This window comes from Saccoglossus kowalevskii, chromosome 22, assembly GCF_978046115.1.
Source record: "Saccoglossus kowalevskii chromosome 22, keSacKowa6.1, whole genome shotgun sequence".
NCBI classification, from domain to species: Eukaryota; Metazoa; Hemichordata; class Enteropneusta; family Harrimaniidae; genus Saccoglossus; species Saccoglossus kowalevskii.
This window is the reverse complement of record NC_140662.1, coordinates 20,127,150-20,148,296: the sequence shown is the minus strand read 5'-3', so window position 1 is coordinate 20,148,296 and position 21,147 is coordinate 20,127,150. Positions and strand designations below refer to the sequence as shown.

Below are 21,147 nucleotides of genomic sequence, written 5' to 3'. Positions count from 1 at the left end.
AAGGTTGTGGGAAACTAGTTTTTGACAGCGTGAGGGGAAATTAGCCCAGTAGGCTGCCATATTGGATTTCCCAGGTAAACTTTCCTTGCATAGTCTCGTGGAATCACGTCCCATGCGAGAGTTTTTGAAAGGCGGAAGTTAACTAAAGGTCAAAAGGGGGTACAAACTGCGAAGCTTGACAAGTCAAAGTAGGATTTTATTGTCGGTGTTTTCAACAAGAATACTTTGGTCCGTGAAATATCAAATATGTTGGTAAATTACAGTATTGTCGATAGATTTCAAACAGTGGAAAAGCGAATGTAGAAGAGCATGAGTTCACGATTTAATCGGAGCGTTTGTGTGTTGTTTACAGTCGAAATATGAAAAGAATTGCCATCTTTGTCATTCCAATCAATCAGTCTGTGGTTTTAAACATTTCCTACGTAAAATCACGTGTCACGCCGACCTTTGAATGTGGTTGTATGCCTAGTCGTGTGTGATTTGAAATGCCATCAAAGTTCAGAAGTATGAACCTGCCACGGGATGATCGACCAGTACAAGACCCACCGGCTTCGTTCTTCGGACGAATGAAGAAAAGGTTTACCAAGAAACCTAACTCGAAAAATCATGACGGCAGTAATGGCTTCTCTGACTCGTTGACACATGGCAACATACGACTGGCTGTGTCTGGTGAAGCAAAATGTCAAAGAAACCGCCGAAACGGAGTAAACGGGAAAATCTCAGGAAAACAGACAGCCAGAAATTACTGCGACATTGACCTGGCTAGTGAAATAAGCACGCAACATACACAGGAAGAGCAGAATATGTTCGAGAAACAAGGTGCTAGACCTAAATGTAACGGTGCGTCTCAACACCTGACATCAATAAATGACACAAAAACAGTCAGTATTGAAAATGGGCTTAGTAATGGCTCTGACATTGGTAACCATGACAACAATGGAACTAGCCCGTGTGGGAATAGTGAAGAGCAAAACTCAACGTCTGACGATGTTTTTCAAGACAGTGCTGTAAAAACGTTGAGTACTTCGTCTGAGCCTGTCCACATGTCTTTGAATCAAGAAAATGAGACAGAACAAAGATGGGAAAAGAAGGAAGTAAAAACATTGAAAGAGTTTGAATCAATTCCTAAAAATAGTGAAATTGTTGATTTAGTCACGCATAGCGAAAGTTTGACAACTGGTGAACAATCAAATACAAAAGATGGCCAGGCTGAACAACTAGAAGATCAGTGTTCAACAACAGAACCTTTTCCTCCTACATCGGAAAGTAGAGCCGAAACTAAATTGGCAAATCCTCAAGGAAGAGATTCCTGTGATAAAGCTGATGAACTTGATAATTCAGTGAACATATCACCTGAAACAGAATTAGAGGTATTTCCACCAAAACCTAGAATGCCACCACGACCGATGTCTTTAAACCTTGATGTACAAGTCCCACCACCCATTCCAGTAAGGAGTCCTTTGGCACGATCACTTTCCATGAATCAAGCCAAAGAGGTTCCTAAGCCACCAGTTGATTCTACCATCCTTGAAAATGGACATCGAAGTCATGAACTGTTTCCATTTGATGATGCTGGATTGAAGGCATTAAAATCAAAAACATTAGGGCATCAACCAACCAGAAAAACACAAACTCATAAGCCGAGCAAATTTTCAAAGTTCAACATTCTGAGAGGAAAAAGCAATAAAAACAGACACACAATCCATGTGATGGCCAATCGGCAGCTGCCAGATATACCAGATGAAGAACCGCTAAACAGGCCAGACGCCGATTCACCACTGAACAGAAACACCGAATCAGGTAATCCTTTATTACTAACATACTCACTTGTGAACAGTTTAAGATATCTGGTTATTTGGCTTTTTCACAGACCCTCTATCTGGTGATAGGCAGAGTAGCCTAGGGCTTTATATAATGACATTAACAGATAATGATCTGTTATTTAATCATATTCTTCTGTTAACGAATCACAACAGGTGTAACTGATTATTACATCAATGTAACATGTTTTTTCATTGGTTGACTCATTTTTGTTAAGGATAGACACGTTTCATAGTACATTATGGTTGATAGAATTGTGACATTTACAATGAAGTTTATAAAACATTATCCTTAATAATTAATAATTTATTTTATGTTGACACATTGTTGAAACAATGACACATCATGTGATATACCATTGACACAAACAATAAATTTATATTTATGTTTTAACAACAATATTTTATACTGTGAATAATAATAGCCAATTTATATATTTAAAAGATGGAAACGAATTAGTGTACGGTAATAATTCTGCCAATCATCAAAAATAATCTGATAAATGCTGCTTTCATATTGATTAATCATGACAAATTTATAACTTAAAGGTTCTGTTGTTTTAGAAATCATAATTATATCATGTGATCAATTCTCTTTTTATTTTGGTGCAGTATTTTGCACTTTGTTCTCTATTGAACATAAGCTCTTGTTGAACTGAATTGTACTGATCTGTTGTGTAGCTTTAAAATAGGTGATAAAAGATGACTCTGGCATTCATAGGTCATTCTGGGTTAATAGGTCATCTCCTGATATACTTTATACAGTAGCTACTTTATTACTGCATTTCAGTTAACTCTTCAGCAATCACCAATAGCAAATTTTAGTCTCACTTTTTCCACAAATGGCGTAGAGTATCGGGTAATCTCAAACCAGATCTTACTCTGCAAACATTTTAAGTCATTTAAAAGCATGTCATCATCCACAGAAATGTAAATAAAGCATCAGGTAAACATAAGAACTATAAAATACTTTATTTTCACTTTGAATTAATTCTCACTAATGAAGGAATGATTCAGTAAAAATAAAACCCAGCGAATATACCTTTTTTCCTATATTTTTAACATTCAACAAGTCAAAAATCAATGAAAATAAATTCCATACAAAACACCCAAAAAGTCTTTTCAGTGAAAATTAATTCCAGCTAAAATAAATTATTTAACAGTATATACTTTTACAGTTGCATATTTTGTTTTACCCCACTTATGAAGTGGCTAATGCAACTAGAGTTTAGCTAAAAAAAGCATTGTAGCATTGGCCAATGTGGCTAAAACTACTTTATCCTCAGGGGAATTCCAGTATTGTCTTGTCATCTTTGGTTCATGCAATACATGACATCACTGACATCACTTAGTTCTATCAACTAGTCACAGTGGGTAACCTTGCATTAAACCATTAAATATTGTACACAATGTACATTCACTATGGTAGCGTCTGCAAAATTCCAATTACGTGACTCAGACACAAAATGGTACGGTAAGCAAAAATGTTACACAATGTTTAATCTTACACTGAACTATCAACTTGCATGTTTTTTGTGAAAATCGGAACAGTGAATACCATTCAGATTTTTGCTACAAACATATATTTTGAAATAATGAGCCGAAAAATAAATCGTGCCTGTTAGTGACGATATATCAGCTTTATATGTATTATTCATCATATGTTATCATGTATCATTTTTGAGATGTTTACCATAGCAACCAATGAAAGAAAAGTACAAAAATTAAAACAAAATGGATATCATTATTTTCTTTATAAGTTACTCAAAAATGTCTATAATGTCAAAAAAGATTTGGATTTTCGATATTTTCATAATTATGAGTTGGGTTCTACTTTTATAAGGGATGTAAATGAGTATAAAGTTGACCTGCTACTTGTTTCTTCAACAATTCAGGAAGTAAATCATAACGGATCTGATTATCTGATCAGCGTTCCTCGCAAACTATAGTCTTATCTATGTTTTCATAATATGGTCAGCGGACACTACTCTGCAATTTACTACTACCGTGTATTTACAATTTATTACGATTTAAAGCTGTATTGTCAGAAAAACCCTTTCAATTTTAATTATCTTCAAATCAGATCTGAAAGTTACGACATTCACAAGACACATTGATCAAAATTTGACGTATGGCACAGTTTAGCATGAAGTTGTTAAAATTGTCATCATAACAATATGTCACATCATGCATTGCTTTGGGAAATTCTACTTTGGGGCGCATACTGAACAGAACTAACCTAGGAAGTACGTTGTACATTAAAGTTTGTTTGGGTGTGGTAACTGCAAGTAAAAAAAAAATTGCTGTAATTGTATAAAAAGGGAGGACCCCCACCAGTAATGACTATACAGGAAACAACTCAAGAGTCAGGTGTGCCTGATTAATAGACGAATGAAAAACACAAAATATTTTAATTTTGTGATATAGACGAACAGAGAATCCTACATCCAACTTAGGGTCACCCTAAGATTCTGAAACTAAATCGCAACCAAATCCATTACTTTGTGATGTTCAGCGATCAGCAAAGATAATTCTGATGCAGATATCTTGTGATTACAATAGCTGCTACAAATAACACAAATTTTGACAAAAATATAACTTTAATAAAAAAATGAAAACAATGACTTTATACATATAAGGTTATGAATTAGAATTATTCGATTAATAGGTCTGTGTCACAGGCCACAAAATAATGTAGAAAGGAAATTTATGCACACAATCAGGGCTTGCAGTTTAAACATTCAAATTCTAATAATTGTTTTAAAATCAGTTGTTTCGATTTCTAGAACATGTGACCTAACAGGATATTCATGCTTCCATAAAATCACAGATCAGTGTAAAGTGTGAATACATAAAATAAATGACCAAGAGCAAATAAAAATTATGGGCTACCTGAACTTGTTTCTATGGAAACAGTTTGACATTTCCTTACTCTACTTTGGCAGCCATTTTGGATTGGAAAATTAACCTAATACATCTGATAAGGTTTACAGTTTGGGTACGAGTTTTTTCTTCTGAATTTAAAACAGCCAATGATGGGGAATAATTTAGCATGACCATTATAATTTTGTTTTCTTCTGAGTCTGACATCACAAATAATGATGTGGTCATAAAATTCCATCTGTTACAACCTTCTGTAGCGATTACAGGTTATTTGAGGTCAAACACTGTGGTAGTCAATAATTATTTTTGTTGAAATTACTTCAAGAAGGTTCCTGATAATATGGTATGCAATAATTGCTGTAAAGACAATTAACTGTACATTGTTCATGAGTGTCATATTCAGTTTCACAGTTGATTTTTACAACATTGTTATCATATTTGCATCATAATATTGGTAAATAGCCATTAATCAATGCTATTAACTGACAGATTTTTTTATCACTGACAAGTTATATTTATTCAACCTAGACTGTTTGTTTTTTTTTTAGATGAAGAGTCAACTCATGATAATAATTTGAATACATAAAAATACAATGTTTCTATCTAATCAATTAATAGCGAGATTTAAGTGGCAACTAAGGCCAGACTTTTATTATCCCTTGTTTCGCGAACCCGCCGAATGAACAGGAGCCGAAAATGAAATAAAAATAAAATATTATTTCAGCGTAATTTCTCGTGCCCGCCAACTTGTAAGTGAAAAAAAATTGCAAAAAAACCCTTATTTTAATCTTCATTTTTTTTCCACCCGCCGCATAACAAACCCAAGTTGCATTTTTGTGGGAGTATTATGAGCAAAGTACCGAAGTCTCGCGCAGATGAGAAACAAGGTTATACATGGAATAAAATTTTATTTCATTTCTTCTCTCCGATCAATGGTCTCACTTACAATTCTTTGAGAATCACACAAATCTAATGAGAAAAAAGAATTAATTTTTGTTTTTCCCACCCTCAAAAAAAATTGTCTTATAAAAACTCGAGAAACAAGGAATAATAAAAGTCTGGCCTAAATACTAAAAAATAATAATAACAATAGCTGAAATCACAGTGCAGCTAAGTCTGTAAATTTTCTTTCATTCTTTCTTCCTAATACTGTAAAATTCTTTATTTTCACTGGAATTAATTTTTCGCTGAAAATAATTTTTTGGTGTTTAAGGTAGAGATGCAGTTTATTTGTGAATTTCAATCAAAAATAGTTTTTTTCGTTTTTTATATAGATTTTTATCTAAAGAACATTCTGTGAAAATTTGACCAATGAATTCTTATTGGAACACCGTTAAAATTGCTGTTTATTTTCTGGTTAAAAATAAAAAACACTCACACGTGGCAATGTTTATGTCCAATTGCCTAATTTGCATGAGTAACCAAATAACAGGACCTTTGATTGACAATATGCAAATCGAGATTGTACGGGTCATAGTTCATTCAATTCACGCATCATTCAGGAATGATTGAAATGTCCGAAAATGACGCCAAAATACACCTTAAAAGTCCTATTTTTTTTCTAAATCCCATCCCGAATTTACGGCAGAATCTGGTCCCTCAAATAAGGGACACGTGAGCTTTGATTCTAATCGGATATATTGCACTGGGTCGGGGAGATACAAACTTTCGTGTATCTTTTGTCTAATGGGTACCTGTACTTCGATCATTCGCAAGTTTTGCTAGGTAGTGCGAGACAGCTTTGTTTGCAACCGGACGAACTCAGTTTAATTCAATGAAGCAAACAACTGACAATGCTAAAATAAATTGCAGAGGTACGCTAAAATTAATTGAAAACAAGCAAATAATTTCAATGAAAAATAAATCACAGAGAGAGGTAACTTGATACATTAACAACTCTTTTGACGCGCTGACTGCTTCTCCGCGTCTGATGTTTTGTTTTCCTTGTCATAATACTTACTGATTGATGATTTTGTTTTGATTTTTGAGTTTTTTAGCCTGCAATTCGGCCACGACCTTTGCTTTTTCCGTGAAAAATGGGGAAGTTTACGTCAATTTGACGGAGATTCCATTTTTTTAAAACTAACACACTGTTTAGCACTCCGATTTTTTTCATTTGCTGATTTCTATTCGGAAAAATTCAACCGCTCAAAAATGCACCTTAATTTTGCACTCTTAAAACATGTCAGATTTCCAACACTAATTATTTAATCCAACACAAATTATTTAAAACCGGTCGAAATTTTTGAACTTTTACGTTGCAGGCGACCGTCGCCGGTAGTACAACAGCATGTTTTGTACGTACGTCCGTGCGCTGATTGTCTGCGACTGTCTTAGAAAATCCCTGAATAAGGCGTTACCAAAATCGTAAAAAAATAAAAAAATGCCTTCTTAAAAAACGAACAGAATTCAAATATTTCTTTTAACAAATATGTTGCAGTGGGAAAAATGGGATTGGAAACGCTGAACAAAACTTCTGTGCCTCGCGTTTCGATTCTAGGATTACGCGATTTGTCATTATTGTGCGTTCGCTTCCTGGAGTTAGTTCTCAATACTACATAACAATTATCGAGGATAAATAATTTAATATCCCACTTTGTACTCTTCACGGTAAACCATAGGCTCTGAAATACTCGTAGATTTTTTATTGAAAATACATCGAAGAGAAGCCATGATGTTTTGATCGTGATAAAAGGTCACCTTCCTAGGACCGCCTCCTGTTTAATAATTCATGAGATGACGTCATATTTACTGGGCATTGACACGTGTTTTTACCGACCCCATCAAAACACTGGTATGAATGACGTGTTTCTGATTTATATATTCAAGAGCAGTTGTTCTGGTCCAACGATTTTACATAAAATGTCTATGTCTATACGTTAATTTTCAATTTCAATAGTCTAGAAAGTATGACAAAGTATGACAAAGCAGTAATTCCCAGTTTAACGCGCAAATATGCAAATTAGCCTTTTTCTCGTCTTCTATTTTTGGTGAATTCTTGGGTTTTAAATTAAAATAGCTGATAGACGCTTTGGCCATTTGTCTCGAAAATTTCACACATTATTGACAAGGTGTCCCCCCTTCAAAATGCGTCCAGACAGTTTATTACGGCGAGTGGAACAAAAATAACAAGTCCGCAATTAACATGGATATATAAATTATGCAAAAATAGAAAAGAGTGAACTTTGAGGTCATGCTGTGCGACTTTGAAAGCCGTTAGAGAGATGAGTGGACGCATTTGAATTAGTAGTATACCAAAGTATCCAGTGATGTAATTTTACCCACAAACGGACTTGAAGTTTTTAAGCTAATTTTTTTTAAACCACTTTTGTCCAAAAAAGCATATTTTTGACCCAAAATCAAAAACGCATTCTGGATATTTAAAATAAAGACAAGTTTTACAAAGTTTGTATAATAAGCTTTCAGAAAACATATAACATGTTGGATATATAATACCATCTTCATTGTCTAATTACTCAATTAAAAAGCAAGCCGAATAAACTGCATCTCTACCTTAATTGTATAGAATTTATTTTCACTGATTTTTGGTGAGTCTGAATGTAAAATATAGGAAAAAAGGTATATTTGCTGGATTTTATTTTCCCTGAATCACTCCTTCAGCGAAAATAAAGTATTTTACAGTATACTGTTTGCTCTGTACCTTGTGGTATGCATGTACAGCAGGTGCAGTTGACAATAAATTAAATCTTCATTCTTATGAAACTCGCTCTAAAAGTGGTAACTATTTTGTCTGAATTGTTTTTACTTGATGAGTCGTTAGATACAATGTGGCATTAGCATGATGATAGTGTAATAGTACTTATTGAATCACAAATGTTTGAAAATCACTCCCTCAATCAGAGTACCATTCTTGTGCTATTTGACCAAACCACTTGGTTGAGTAAGCAAAGTATTTACATATGAATAATGTGCCTTGTCCAAATGACCTTGCTTTATGTTTTTACAGGTCGCAGTGTATACAGAATAGAATAGATATTATATCCAACACAATATTCAGATAAGCGTATACCTCAACCTATCTTAAGACCAATTTACTTAGACAACATTTAAGACAAATCTTATCAGCCTGCATGTACATGTGAACAGTAAAATCTGACATTCATAAAATTGCTGCGTTTACACAACAGCATTTTATCGGGGCACTATGACTCAGGTCAGCAAAATTGCCAGCTGTATATACACATTTGATTTGAGCATGCTTGAGTAAACTGTCTCAGTCATTCTTAATAAGAATTAAAATAACTTGATCACAATTTGATCACGTGAACACTGTCTTTAGGTTTTCTAGGAATGCACTTCAAAGTTATGTCTAGTATTTTTCCCATTGATGAAATCTGTATCATATTTTGTACATTTTGACTTTTGACCCACAATAGTATAATATTCATAAAATTACAAAAGTATCTTTGATTATACAGAAGTATTACATGCAGATGATTGTCTTCTTGTACATGTACATGTCTATTTTCTGAACTTTAATAAAGTTATTATTATAAATTTATTATTATAAATCATTGCACAATGTGAAAGACATTGTCGCTTATGCTTTCTAATTTGACATTAATGACAAATGTCGAGGCATTATTAATTAACTTTCTCAGGGATTCTTGGGACTTCACACTGGAGTCCCAAAGAGTCACATTGAACCATACACTGTGCTCCTAGGGAGTCACATTTAACTATGCACTGAGTTTCTAAGGAGTCCAGTGAACTATGCACAGGGTTTCTAGGGAGTCTCAGTGAACTCTGCTAAGAAGATCTAGGGAGTCGCAGTGAACTATGCACTGGGTTTCTAGGGAGTTGCAGTAAACTATGCACAGGGGTTCTCGGGAGTTGCAGTAAACTATGCACAGGGGTTCTAGGGAGTTGCAGTGAACTATGCACAGGGGTTCTAGGGAGTTGCAGTGAACTATGCACATGGGTTCTAGGGAGTCTCAGTGAACTCTGCTAAGAAGATCTAGGGAGTCGCAGTGAACTATGCACTGGGTTTCTAGGGAGTTGCAGTAAACTATGCACAGGGATTCTAGGGAGTTGCAGTAAACTATGCACAGGGGTTCTCGGGAGTTGCAGTAAACTATGCACAGGTGTTCTAGGGAGTTGCAGTAAACTATGCACAGGGGTTCTAGGGAGTTGCAGTAAACTATGCACGGGGGTTCTAGGGAGTTGCAGTGAACTATGCACAGGGGTTCTAGGGAGTTGCAGTGAACTATGCACATGGGTTCTAGGGAGTTGCAGTAAACTATGCACAGGGGTTCTAGGGAGTTGCAGTAAACTATGCACAGGGGTTCTCGGGAGTTGCAGTAAACTATGCACAGGTGTTCTAGGGAGTTGCAGTAAACTATGCACAGGGGTTCTAGGGAGTTGCAGTAAACTATGCACGGGGGTTCTAGGGAGTTGCAGTGAACTATGCACAGGGGTTCTAGGGAGTTGCAGTGAACTATGCACATGGGTTCTAGGGAGTCTCAGTGAACTCTGCTAAGAAGATCTAGGGAGTCGCAGTGAACTATGCACTGGGTTTCTAGGGAGTTGCAGTAAACTATGCACAGGGATTCTAGGGAGTTGCAGTAAACTATGCACAGGGGTTCTCGGGAGTTGCAGTAAACTATGCACAGGTGTTCTAGGGAGTTGCAGTAAACTATGCACAGGGGTTCTAGGGAGTTGCAGTAAACTATGCACGGGGGTTCTAGGGAGTTGCAGTGAACTATGCACAGGGGTTCTAGGGAGTTGCAGTGAACTATGCACATGGGTTCTAGGGAGTTGCAGTAAACTATGCACAGGGGTTCTAGGGAGTTGCAGTAAACTATGCACAGGGGTTCTAGAGAGTTGCAGTAAACTATGCACAGGGGTTCTAGGGAGTTGCAGTAAACTATTCACAGGGGTTCTAGGAAGTTGCAGTAAACTATGAACAGGGGTTCTAGAGAGTTGCAGTAAACTATGCACAGGGGTTCTAGGGAGCTGCAGTAAACTATGCACAGGGGTTCTAGGGAGTTGCAGTAAACTATGCACATGGGTTCTAGAGAGTTGCAGTAAACTATGCACAGGGGTTCTAGAGAGTTGCAGTAAACTATGCACAGGGGTTCTAGGGAGCTGCAGTAAACTATGCACAGGGGTTCTAGGGAGTTGCAGTAAACTATGCACATGGGTTCTAGAGAGTTGCAGTAAACTATGCACAGGGGTTCTAGAGAGTTGCAGTAAACTATGCACAGGGGTTCTAGAGAGTTGCAGTAAACTATGCACAGGGGTTCTAGGGAGTTGCAGTAAACTATGCACAGGGGTTCTAGGGAGTTGCAGTAAACTATGCACAGGGGTTCTAGGGAGTTGCAGTAAACTATGCACAGGGGTTCTAGAGAGTTGCAGTAAACTATGCACAGGGGTTCTAGGGAGTTGCAGTGAACTATGCACAGGGGTTCTAGGGAGTTGCAGTAAACTATGCACAGGGGTTCTAGGGAGTTGCAGTGAACTATGCACATGGGTTCTAGGGAGTTGCAGTGAACTATGCACATGGGTTCTAGGGAGTTGCAGTAAACTATGCACAGGGGTTCTAGGGAGTTGCAGTAAACTATGCACAGGGGTTCTAGGGAGTTGCAGTAAACTATGCACAGGGGTTCTAGGGAGTTGCAGTGAACTATGCACAGGGGTTCTAGGGAGTTGCAGTAAACTATGCACAGGGGTTCTAGGGAGTTGCAGTAAACTATGCACAGGGGTTCTAGGGAGTTGCAGTAAACTATGCACAGGGGTTCTAGGGAGTTGCAGTAAACAATGCACAGGGGTTCTAGGGAGTTGCAGTAAACTATGCACAGGGGTTCTAGGGAGTTGCAGTAAACTATTCACAGGGGTTCTAGGGAGTTGCAGTGAACTATGCACAGGGGTTCTAGGGAGTTGTAGTAAACTATGCACAGGGGTTCTAGAGAGTTGCAGTAAACTATTCACAGGGGTTCTAGGGAGTCACAGTGACTGTCATGAAAATGTCATCATCATAAATGACTTTTATTAAATTATTATATCATGGACATTTGTCATGACATTATTTTTCTTAATCCATTGAATAATTCCTGATTTAAATCATGTGTATATACCTATCACAGTTAATTTAATTCTTAATATTTTGTTGACAGATGTGCCTTCCAGTCCTACATCTCCTACCAATGAAGCTGGCAAGTTTACTTCTACTTTACGACACTTATCTGAGGTAAGACTAGTTTGGTAATGTAATACATTTCAAACACTTACACCATTGTATATGCAAACAGTGCTTGTTTTTTGTTCTTTTTTTCAATCAAATAGAATATTATTTAAGTGTATACTTGAGCAAAACAAACAAGAGACTTGTGAACCTTGCAAAGGCTCCCTTGCTATTGATATTAATGAGCATTTCAATGACGTCTCAAATTGGCATAATTTACATATCACCTGATATGATGTCCGGAGAAATATAGACCAGTTATGTCCAAAAAACCTTCAGGTAGAAGGCTTCCAGATCGCTTTCTGTCATTTTCTGTGTTTGCTCTATCATAAGAGCCACCAATGGAGATACTGTGTTCCTTGCATGTTCATTGAAATTCCTTTTAATTTTGTATTTCATACAGAAAGGCGCAATTTGGTAAGTTACCTAACTTTCCGCTACCGGTAGAGGAATTTAACTCACAAAAATTGAAGTGTTCAAATCAGTGACTCTGGTTCGGTCACAAGCCTCTTGTTTGTTTTACAGTCTACCTTATCACAATAACCCTGTTTTTGCCATTTACACACTCAAATAACAATATATTGTATTTCTTCTCAAAATAAAACTGAATAATTAAACATTTTTCCTTAATATCTTCAAAAATATATTGATCAAGAATTTTAGCCTGTTACCAATCATGTCCATTATTGTTTCAAAATAACAATGAAATATAGAAAGATTCATTAAAATGAGCACAAAATGTAGCATGGAAAAATTATTCCATTCAAAGCTTTTATTGTATGTCTCACATTCACAGAAATTCAATACTTGGAATTTTTGAGGTATCTTGCAGTTCAGTGAACTTGTATAGACCATTGCTTGTTATTGAAACATGAAGGAATTGCATAGGGGAATTAAAATGGTTACATAGAAAAACAATCAACAACAAACAAAAAAATCACATTCAACTAAAAACAGAAAATAAATAATAAAAGTAACATAATGGAATACTAGTTACAAAACAAAATTTGTGTAACTGTCTATTAATTAAAAAAAAATACTAGAACACACCCAATAATATTGTATATGTGGTCAGTATTATATATATATATTTATTCAAAAATACTGTAGGCCTCCGGCCTCAAGGTATACTCATTGTAATTACATAGCATGTTACAGAGGACAATGTCATTTTACAGTAACTGAATAAGAACAAGAAAATATGAAAAGAACATGAACTGTCAGACCAAAATAATTGTGTTATGTTTTTTTGTGGCGAGAAAAATAAATTTAGAAATATTACGCAAGATTACTACATTTTGTAATTGTAATAACGATATAAATTTTTCAGGTGAGGGAAATGTATAGTAATAAGATGGGATGTATTTAGATCTCAACTCTTGGTAACTCTTGGTCAGTATTTGGGGAATTTCAAGTTGGTTGAAAGAGTTTATTATACATGCGACTGTGCATTATCAGTGAAATTATGTTTTGTTAATCTATGAATGGCATGAATATGTGTGAACACCAGGTTGAATATAAACCTCTGCAATTTATCAACAGAACGTAAGTTTAGTCCACTAAAAGCACTGGAACCCTCCATTTCTTGGCATGTGTGAACAACGCTATAGTGTGACTTTGAAAGTCAATATTATCACAGAGTTCAAAAAATGTCACTGTGGGTTATTTTATTGTTGTCAGCAAATGTAAAATAACTATCAATATTACGAAAACAAAAATGAAAACATTTACACAATATACAAAAAAAGTATAAATTTCTGATGGTTATTCAAATAATAAATATAAGTGTGTATTAGTAAATTACAGAGGTGTTGATCAAAGTAAGTAATATTTAAATGATTTAGTATACAGCCAATGGTATTTTTGATTGAGAGCAAATATAGTAGGAATATGTAATATTTATTATTTATTTTAGGAACAATTTATGAATATTGTTGTCGAAGTCTGTGTATGAAATGCAGTTAAAATTAGATTTAGCATTTATGAATTTCAGATAAAAAAGTTATGATGAAGACACTAAAAAATGGGTCAAATATTGAAAATTGACCTCTGCTTATCGATTAGTTATTGATTAATTTTCTGTATTGATAATTAGGTTCATGTTATTTGTGGTTCAACTGTAAATTGGCAAAATGTAACCATGGATTCTAAAATTTTCCATTTTTCCCCAGCACACTTTTATTTCCAAACAATAAAAACTGTTTGTCAATATTTTCAATATACTGTAGAATACTTTATTTTCGCTTGGAATTTATTTTCGCTGAAGGGATGATTCCATGAAAATAAAAACCAGCGAATATACTTTTTTTCCTATATTTCCTATTAAACTCATCAAAAATCAGTGAAAATAAATTCCATACAAAACGCCCAAAAAGCCTTTTCAGCGAAAATTAATTCCAGCGAAAATAAAGTATTCCACAGTACTTGTAACTGCATTGTCATAATTGTTCAACCTCTAGGTTGAATGCCCACAAACGACCTCAATACTGGATTTCATAAACTGTTTTTGTGTATTTAATGACTGTTTCATGCGTGGCTACATAATGGCTTGTAACTTTAAAAGCTTCCTGTGTTAAGTTAGCAACGTTTGTCACATCCACGCCGCCCACATCCTATCAAAGCAGTACAGTAGCACTCCAAGATTATAGTAATATCCTAACTTTTACCGGATATAAATAATTTAATTTAAAGGTATATCATGTTTCTGATTATTGAGAGATTCTTTTTGTCTGAATTCATCCTTGTATTCTGTACTTCACTTACATTCTATGATGTGAGAACAGTAAATCTCCTGTTTTCTGTAATAAACCAAATATTCTCAATAAATGAATCATATTCCAACATTGATTATCCAAATATTAAAACAGTTTTCCTGAATCCTTTGGGTATCTATTTTCTATCAATTTTTAATTTGATTCTTATCTGCCTGTAACATTAATGCATGTGATACCTAAGATAATTAGAGAATTGCATCTACTGAGCATGTTACTGAGCATATGGCAGTGCATTGTGGGAGTTTAACTTTAATTGGAGGTTTGCATTACTGATCATGTTACTATGGCAATCAGAAATGCATTATGGGACATAAACTGTTTTCAAATGTATCATATTACAATTTTGTTTAATTTCTTAAAAATCAAAATTCTTTTCAGACCTCATAAAACATAATAATATGCTAATGGCAGATGTTTTTTTTTTTTTTTTCTTTGCAGTGTGGTTGGTATTGGGGTCCAATGAGCTGGGACGATGCTGAGGCCAAGTTAGCTGATACCCCAGATGGATCATTTCTTGTTAGAGATAGCTCCAATGAGAGATATTTACTGAGTTTAAGTTTTAGATCTAATGGTAGAACCCATCATACAAGGATTGAGCACACCAAAGGTAAATTTTGACGATTTTCCATAATATTTTGCACTCATGTATCTCGAAAAATTGTTCCATGAAACAAATTTGTATGTAGTATAATAACAAAAGTATGATGGGCATGAATTCAACTTGAATTCGACTTGAATTCGACTTGATTTTGACTTGAATTTGATTTGAATTTGACTTGAATTTGACTTGAATTTGACTTGATTTTCACCTGATTTTGACTTGATTTTGACTTGATTTTGACTTGATTTTCATTTGATTTTGACCTGAATTTGACTTGATTTTGACTCGTACCTTCTTAATGCCCTATTTGATTCACTGTGTTGGTAAAATTACACAATGCTTTAACTGTACATGCATTAATTATTTATAGAATAGAATATGCTTTATTTCCATCATAAAGAAGACATTTCTTTTTAGGTTCATGGTCGATAAAGTTTTATAAAAGGTTAAAATATTGAAAAAGAAACATAATAAGAAAAGTTGATTATTCTGGAAAGAGTTCATCTCTAATTTTGAATGGGGCACATGTGTAGTGTACTAGACGTACATGTATTGTTGTCTGTTTATCATCACTACCCACAATGCACCTGAATTTGTCAATTTCATTGAGTGTCTGGAATTCAATATTAACGTGATAACATTGAGTATAATTGACCATGTTCATTCATGTACAGTTGACACTTAGTTTTAAAATGTAACTCATTCAAATGACATCACATTTGGCACAAAGTCTAATATTTAAGCGAGAAGGTCGTCACCTGCGCAGATGTGAGAATCGAGTCCCAAGCAATGATAATACTAGCTAAAAACGCAAAGGCTCATGGGTAGACACTTGTTTGTAAACAATGACACGCTATGGCCATCTGACACATGCGCAGGTGACGACTCCCCCACTTCAAAGAGAATTATTAAAAATGATTTATTCTTAAAGTGGTTGTTGTACAGCTTGTGTTTAAATTTCATGTAAACAAACAATGTATTTTACACATCACACATCGAGTACTATATCGAACATGATGTTACACAACGACTACCGTCCTTTAAGTTCAGTTTTCTGTTGTTTGTGTCTGCCTGTTACATTATGTAGTCTGTGACAACTAAATTTGCTTATCATAAACAGAAGTTTCACTGCAAAATTGTTGTGTATTACCGAGTGAATATGATGAAAATAAATGAAATTAAATACTGGTGAAAATTAATGCTTTTACAGTAATTTTTTGTGCATTGATGGCTAAGGTGGTGTAATGGAGTAGTGATGTTTTTTTTTACTGCTGAAACCTACCAGTAGCTATGCATTGGTGAGGAAATGCTAAACAGATTAATACTGCTGTTATGAAGACCTGTGCTGTTTGGTAGTCAACGTCAGTACATTCACAATCAGTAGGGGATATTGATCAGATTTATGTGAATCCAGGGTCTTTTGCAGTCTGTTCTAGTTTAATCACTTGTCACCGTGTGAACATTTTGCCATAAAATTTCTATAATGTGATTTGCATCACAATGAAGTACATGTATGTGTCAGTGCTTGGCATATACTTCCACATGCAGTCAATATTAAATGTGGTTCGATTCCATCTCCAACTGTGAATTATGCACATCTGAAATAAAATACCCTTTTTTGACATTTATGCAAGATGCTGATTGCCCTAGAAAACATATACATAATTAAAAATGTTGAAATTATTCATGTTTTTTGTTTTCATTGTTTCATGCAGGGACGTTTGGTTTCTGGTCCCAACCACAGTCTCATGGTTGTTCATCTATAGTGGAGTTCATGGAAAAAGCCATGGCTCATTCCAAAAACAGCAAATTCTTGTACTTCCTGAGGCCACGATTCACCGGTGCCCCTCCAGTACCAGTACAGCTGACCTACCCTATCTCAAGATTCAAACGTGTCCAAACACTGCAGCATATCTGCAGATTTATCATCAGAAGATATGTCAGGCTTGATCATATTGAGACTCTACCACTTCCAAGCAAGGTGAAAGAATACCTTTTGGAGGGACAATACTATACCCAAGATGATGTTAGACCACCTGATGAAGATGAAGATTCTGATGAGAAAAACTGAGATGATATAATGTAAAATAGATCTGTAAAATATATATTGATATATATTTCAGTTTATTTTTTAATATACATAGAAAATATTTTGATATATTGAGTTCCAATCATCATGTGATGTGTGTGTAAAAGCATGCATGTAAAATTTATATTGGGGCATTTATAATTTATGTAAATATTATGGGATAGCAATGCCACTCAGTTGGTTATAATACCTTTTTTTTTAACATGAAATTTTTACTTTAACTATATCACTCCATACTATCCATGAATAAGTATTTTATAGGAAATGTGCAAGTTTAATTTAAAATGTTTTGGTGTATATTTTTTTTTTAAGTCATATACTGTAAAATCTGTTTACGTTACCAAGGAGACAGTGTTTTGTTCTTCAAAATGTTGAGTATATCATGTGACTTCGTAAAAAGTTTCAGTAAAGGTCAAACATTATAAATTATTGATATGTAATTGCTACCTATAATTATTTTGAACAAAAAATGTAATTTTTCCAAACCGAGATCTCAACATTTTGTACATACATTATGAAATTTGACAAGCCTGTCTTCTGTTTCAAATCACGACATTTAAATTTTTTTAATGTTGAATCCTGCTCTTAATCAGCAATTTTGTTATCTGAAAGTACAATGCTTGTTGCTAGTGCAACCCCTAATTTTAAAAGTACACTTCTTGTGCTAGGGCAACTCCTGATGTTCAGAAGCAACTTCAGGATGAAAATGTTGTTTGTATTGCATTGTGGGACATTTGATCAGCAATGTTTTTAAGCCTGCTGATGCTGCAATGATGATCACTTGAAGAAATAACAAAACTTGGAAACTTGTAACCTAATTTCGAAAACCAATCGACAGTATCTCAAGATGTGGTGAATTATTCACCATCAGTGTGACTGACACAAAATATTCAGTAAACTGACACAGACTTTTTAAGTTTTTAGGAGCATAGTATGTTTCTATGTCAGTTATTTATCATTCATCCAGTTAAATTACATTTGATACTAAGTTTGAGAGGGACTATTTTTTTAATGGAAAGAGATGTTTGATAAAAAGCTTGCCTGTAAAAGGGTTAAATTTACTATGCAAATATCATGTGCATGTTTTCTATGTGCCTTTATTACAACACAGAAAAGTGCTAAATTAACGTGTAATTGACTAGAATTTCTTGCCGTTCTTTGTTTTTACAGTGTTCCCACATTTTGTGATGTTTTTCTAGCTACAAAAGTAGTGGACATAACTTTTAATGACATTAATAATACCGGTCTTGTATGTTACTAGACACTCCCCAGCGGGTTCAACATGCTACTAGAAACCCTCTTTCGTAAAATGAGGAATACCCCCCCCTTTGCTCCAATAATTAATTTCTTCCTCAAAACCTTTATACTTTAAGTTCAGAGTAAGTTAACTATCTACTCAAGATATTGGAATAAAATTAATCACAGTATAATTCTGAAGATAAAATAGCACCACACAATGCTGCAAGATTGGTAGATGTGAACTGCTACAGCGCCCTCGTGTGGCAATTTTTTTTTTTAATTTTGGATTAATAGTGTAATATATAAATACATCTATTTGCCATGTAAGAATTATATAAATTAAATACATTTAACTTTTTGTAAATATGCTTTGTTCATTACGGGAAATCTATGTTTATATTTGTTTTATAAGTCTCAACTTCCATCAAAGATACTTTTTTTAGATGTCTTACATCCCATACAATACAACGATACATTTCCACATTAAATGTCACCTTTTTGTGATAAAGCACCTCATAGATTAATATTGAGTAAAATCAAGGTTATTCACACTTATTGCTTTCTTTGTTTGTGTCAAAGCCATCCATGTATATTCAAGACATTTATTGAAAAAAAAATTGTGTAAGTTAAAAATGTGATTGTAATTAACCAATGACATGAATTAGATTTGCATAATATTAGCATAATATTAGCATAATATTAGCATTTTGCATACTGATTAGCCAGTCATGTGGTTGGATCTATCTCTCAGTAAACAAGGTAAAGGGCTGTGTAATAAGTATTGAATACACATCATTTTAGCTAGCATGTTATTATCCATGTTATTACCCTATGTTTGGAGTTTGATCTGTCTCTTTTTACCTCCATGATCTGTCCATGTGTCCGACCGACATCATTTGGTTTGATGGTTTTGATGCACGTCAGTTCTCAGTTCACTTTTTGACTTGATTAAAAATGGCTGACTGTTGGCCATGTTGGTTTTATTTTCATGCATCTTTAAAGCGGGGGAGTGGTCACCTGCGCATGCGACAGATGGCCATAGCGTGTCATTGTTTAAAAACAAACGTCTACCCATGAGCCTCTGCGTTGTAAGCATGTGTTATCGTTTGTTGGGACTCGATTCCCGCACATGCCCAGATGACGACCCACTCGCTTTAACCATTTCTCAGAGATACTTGAAGAAAGTTGTCTTTGCTCAGTGGGTTTACATGCTGAATATTAGTATTTGTCTATCATTTAATTGACCGTTTCCTGTTTCCTGCGAGATCTTGTATTATATGTGAAAACAGAACAAACAAAGGTTATAACGTTGTGGTGTCAACAAACACGAAAGTATTCCAGGACATTTCCAAGCATAATATTGTGCTATCCACATTTGATGATGGTCAGTGTTTATGAAGGTATTCAAACTCAATATTCCTTTCTTCAAAGATCTACAGTTCAACATTGAATTGTAAAATTAAATTCAAGTTCATTATCAGATGTTTGGTTTGTGCCTTTAACACAAACTCTTGCAGTTAACAGAAATTTGCATGATGTGATATACATTATTTACTATAAATAATTGAGACTGTCACTAAAAACTAAAATGAGACTATATCATTAACGAGACTTCAATGTTTGGGCTAACTTAGTTACTCGTAGAACTTTATCTAAATTAAGATTCTATATTTAAAGAATTCAGCCAAATTCACTAAAATGGCATGTAGCCATTTCAATGTGTTTTGCCGTGAATTCCAAATATAGTGAATATTTTATTTTTGTAGTATTAAAAGTACACAATTGAAAATGTAATTTATGCAAATTATTATGGAAAGGTTATGTCAACACCTGGGATATTTGGGATTGGTTCAATTTCTCACTAATTTGATAGTTGATATTGTTAACCATGCAAATATAGTGATGCTGTTTTAGTGTTTAATTTTTCAAATCATATTTAGCATTTATAATGTTACAATATTATGATAGATGAGCAGTCTTTATCCCTGTTTGGAAGTATCTACAATTATACAAGTACAATCACCAATAATTTAATGGATGTCTGTGTTTTATAATATAAAAAATCAAGCCATGGCAACAAAACTTTGTCCTTTCATTGTTTAAAGAACGTCACTTTCTATTGAAATTACCAGACCCATTTACTACAATTTCTATAGGTGCATGGATATTTCTTCCATAACTATGCTTTATTGATCTATGTTTCTAAGATTACTGAAATATCTAGTAGAACAAACTCAATTAACATTTTAATCATCATTTTAATGTTGGGTGGTTATCATGCACTGCACATGTATATTTGCAAACATGAGGTTGGCATGGTGATTGCGGTCTTTTAAAAACATTCGTTTATACAGTTCACAAATTTCTGTATACTTTTCTATCAGATGTAATTTTCCTTTTTTGTATCGTCATGGTAATAGGCATTTCCAGCTTGTTCATTTCAATCTTGTGTCCTGAATATTCAGTCTTTTTGAAGTTACTTTTCTATTGAAATTGTACAATAAACTCCCATATACTGGATGGGCTAATGTCTTGCA

The 21,147-nt window shown here is 34.4% G+C and overlaps 1 protein-coding gene across 1 annotated transcript; it reads left to right on the top strand.

Annotated features, from left to right (window-relative positions):
• The first annotated feature begins 133 nt into the window (after positions 1-133).
• Positions 134-21,147, top strand: LOC102803532 (uncharacterized). The gene is made up of 4 exons (XM_006815960.3): positions 134-1,800; positions 11,840-11,913; positions 15,120-15,288; positions 16,998-21,147. Exons 1-4 carry the CDS (start codon positions 486-488, stop codon positions 17,351-17,353), a joined length of 1,914 nt encoding a protein of 637 aa, XP_006816023.2. The 5' UTR covers positions 134-485; the 3' UTR covers positions 17,354-21,147.

Bases quoted from the DNA above. Each gene is read 5' to 3' on its own strand.
- LOC102803532 (XM_006815960.3), top strand. From the start codon at position 486: ATGCCATCAAAGTTCAGAAGTATGAACCTGCCACGGGATGATCGACCA. The intron at 1,801-11,839 runs GTAATCCTTTAT...TTTTGTTGACAG, and splicing joins GAACAGAAACACCGAATCAG to ATGTGCCTTCCAGTCCTACA. The intron at 15,289-16,997 runs GTAAATTTTGAC...TGTTTCATGCAG, and splicing joins AAGGATTGAGCACACCAAAG to GGACGTTTGGTTTCTGGTCC.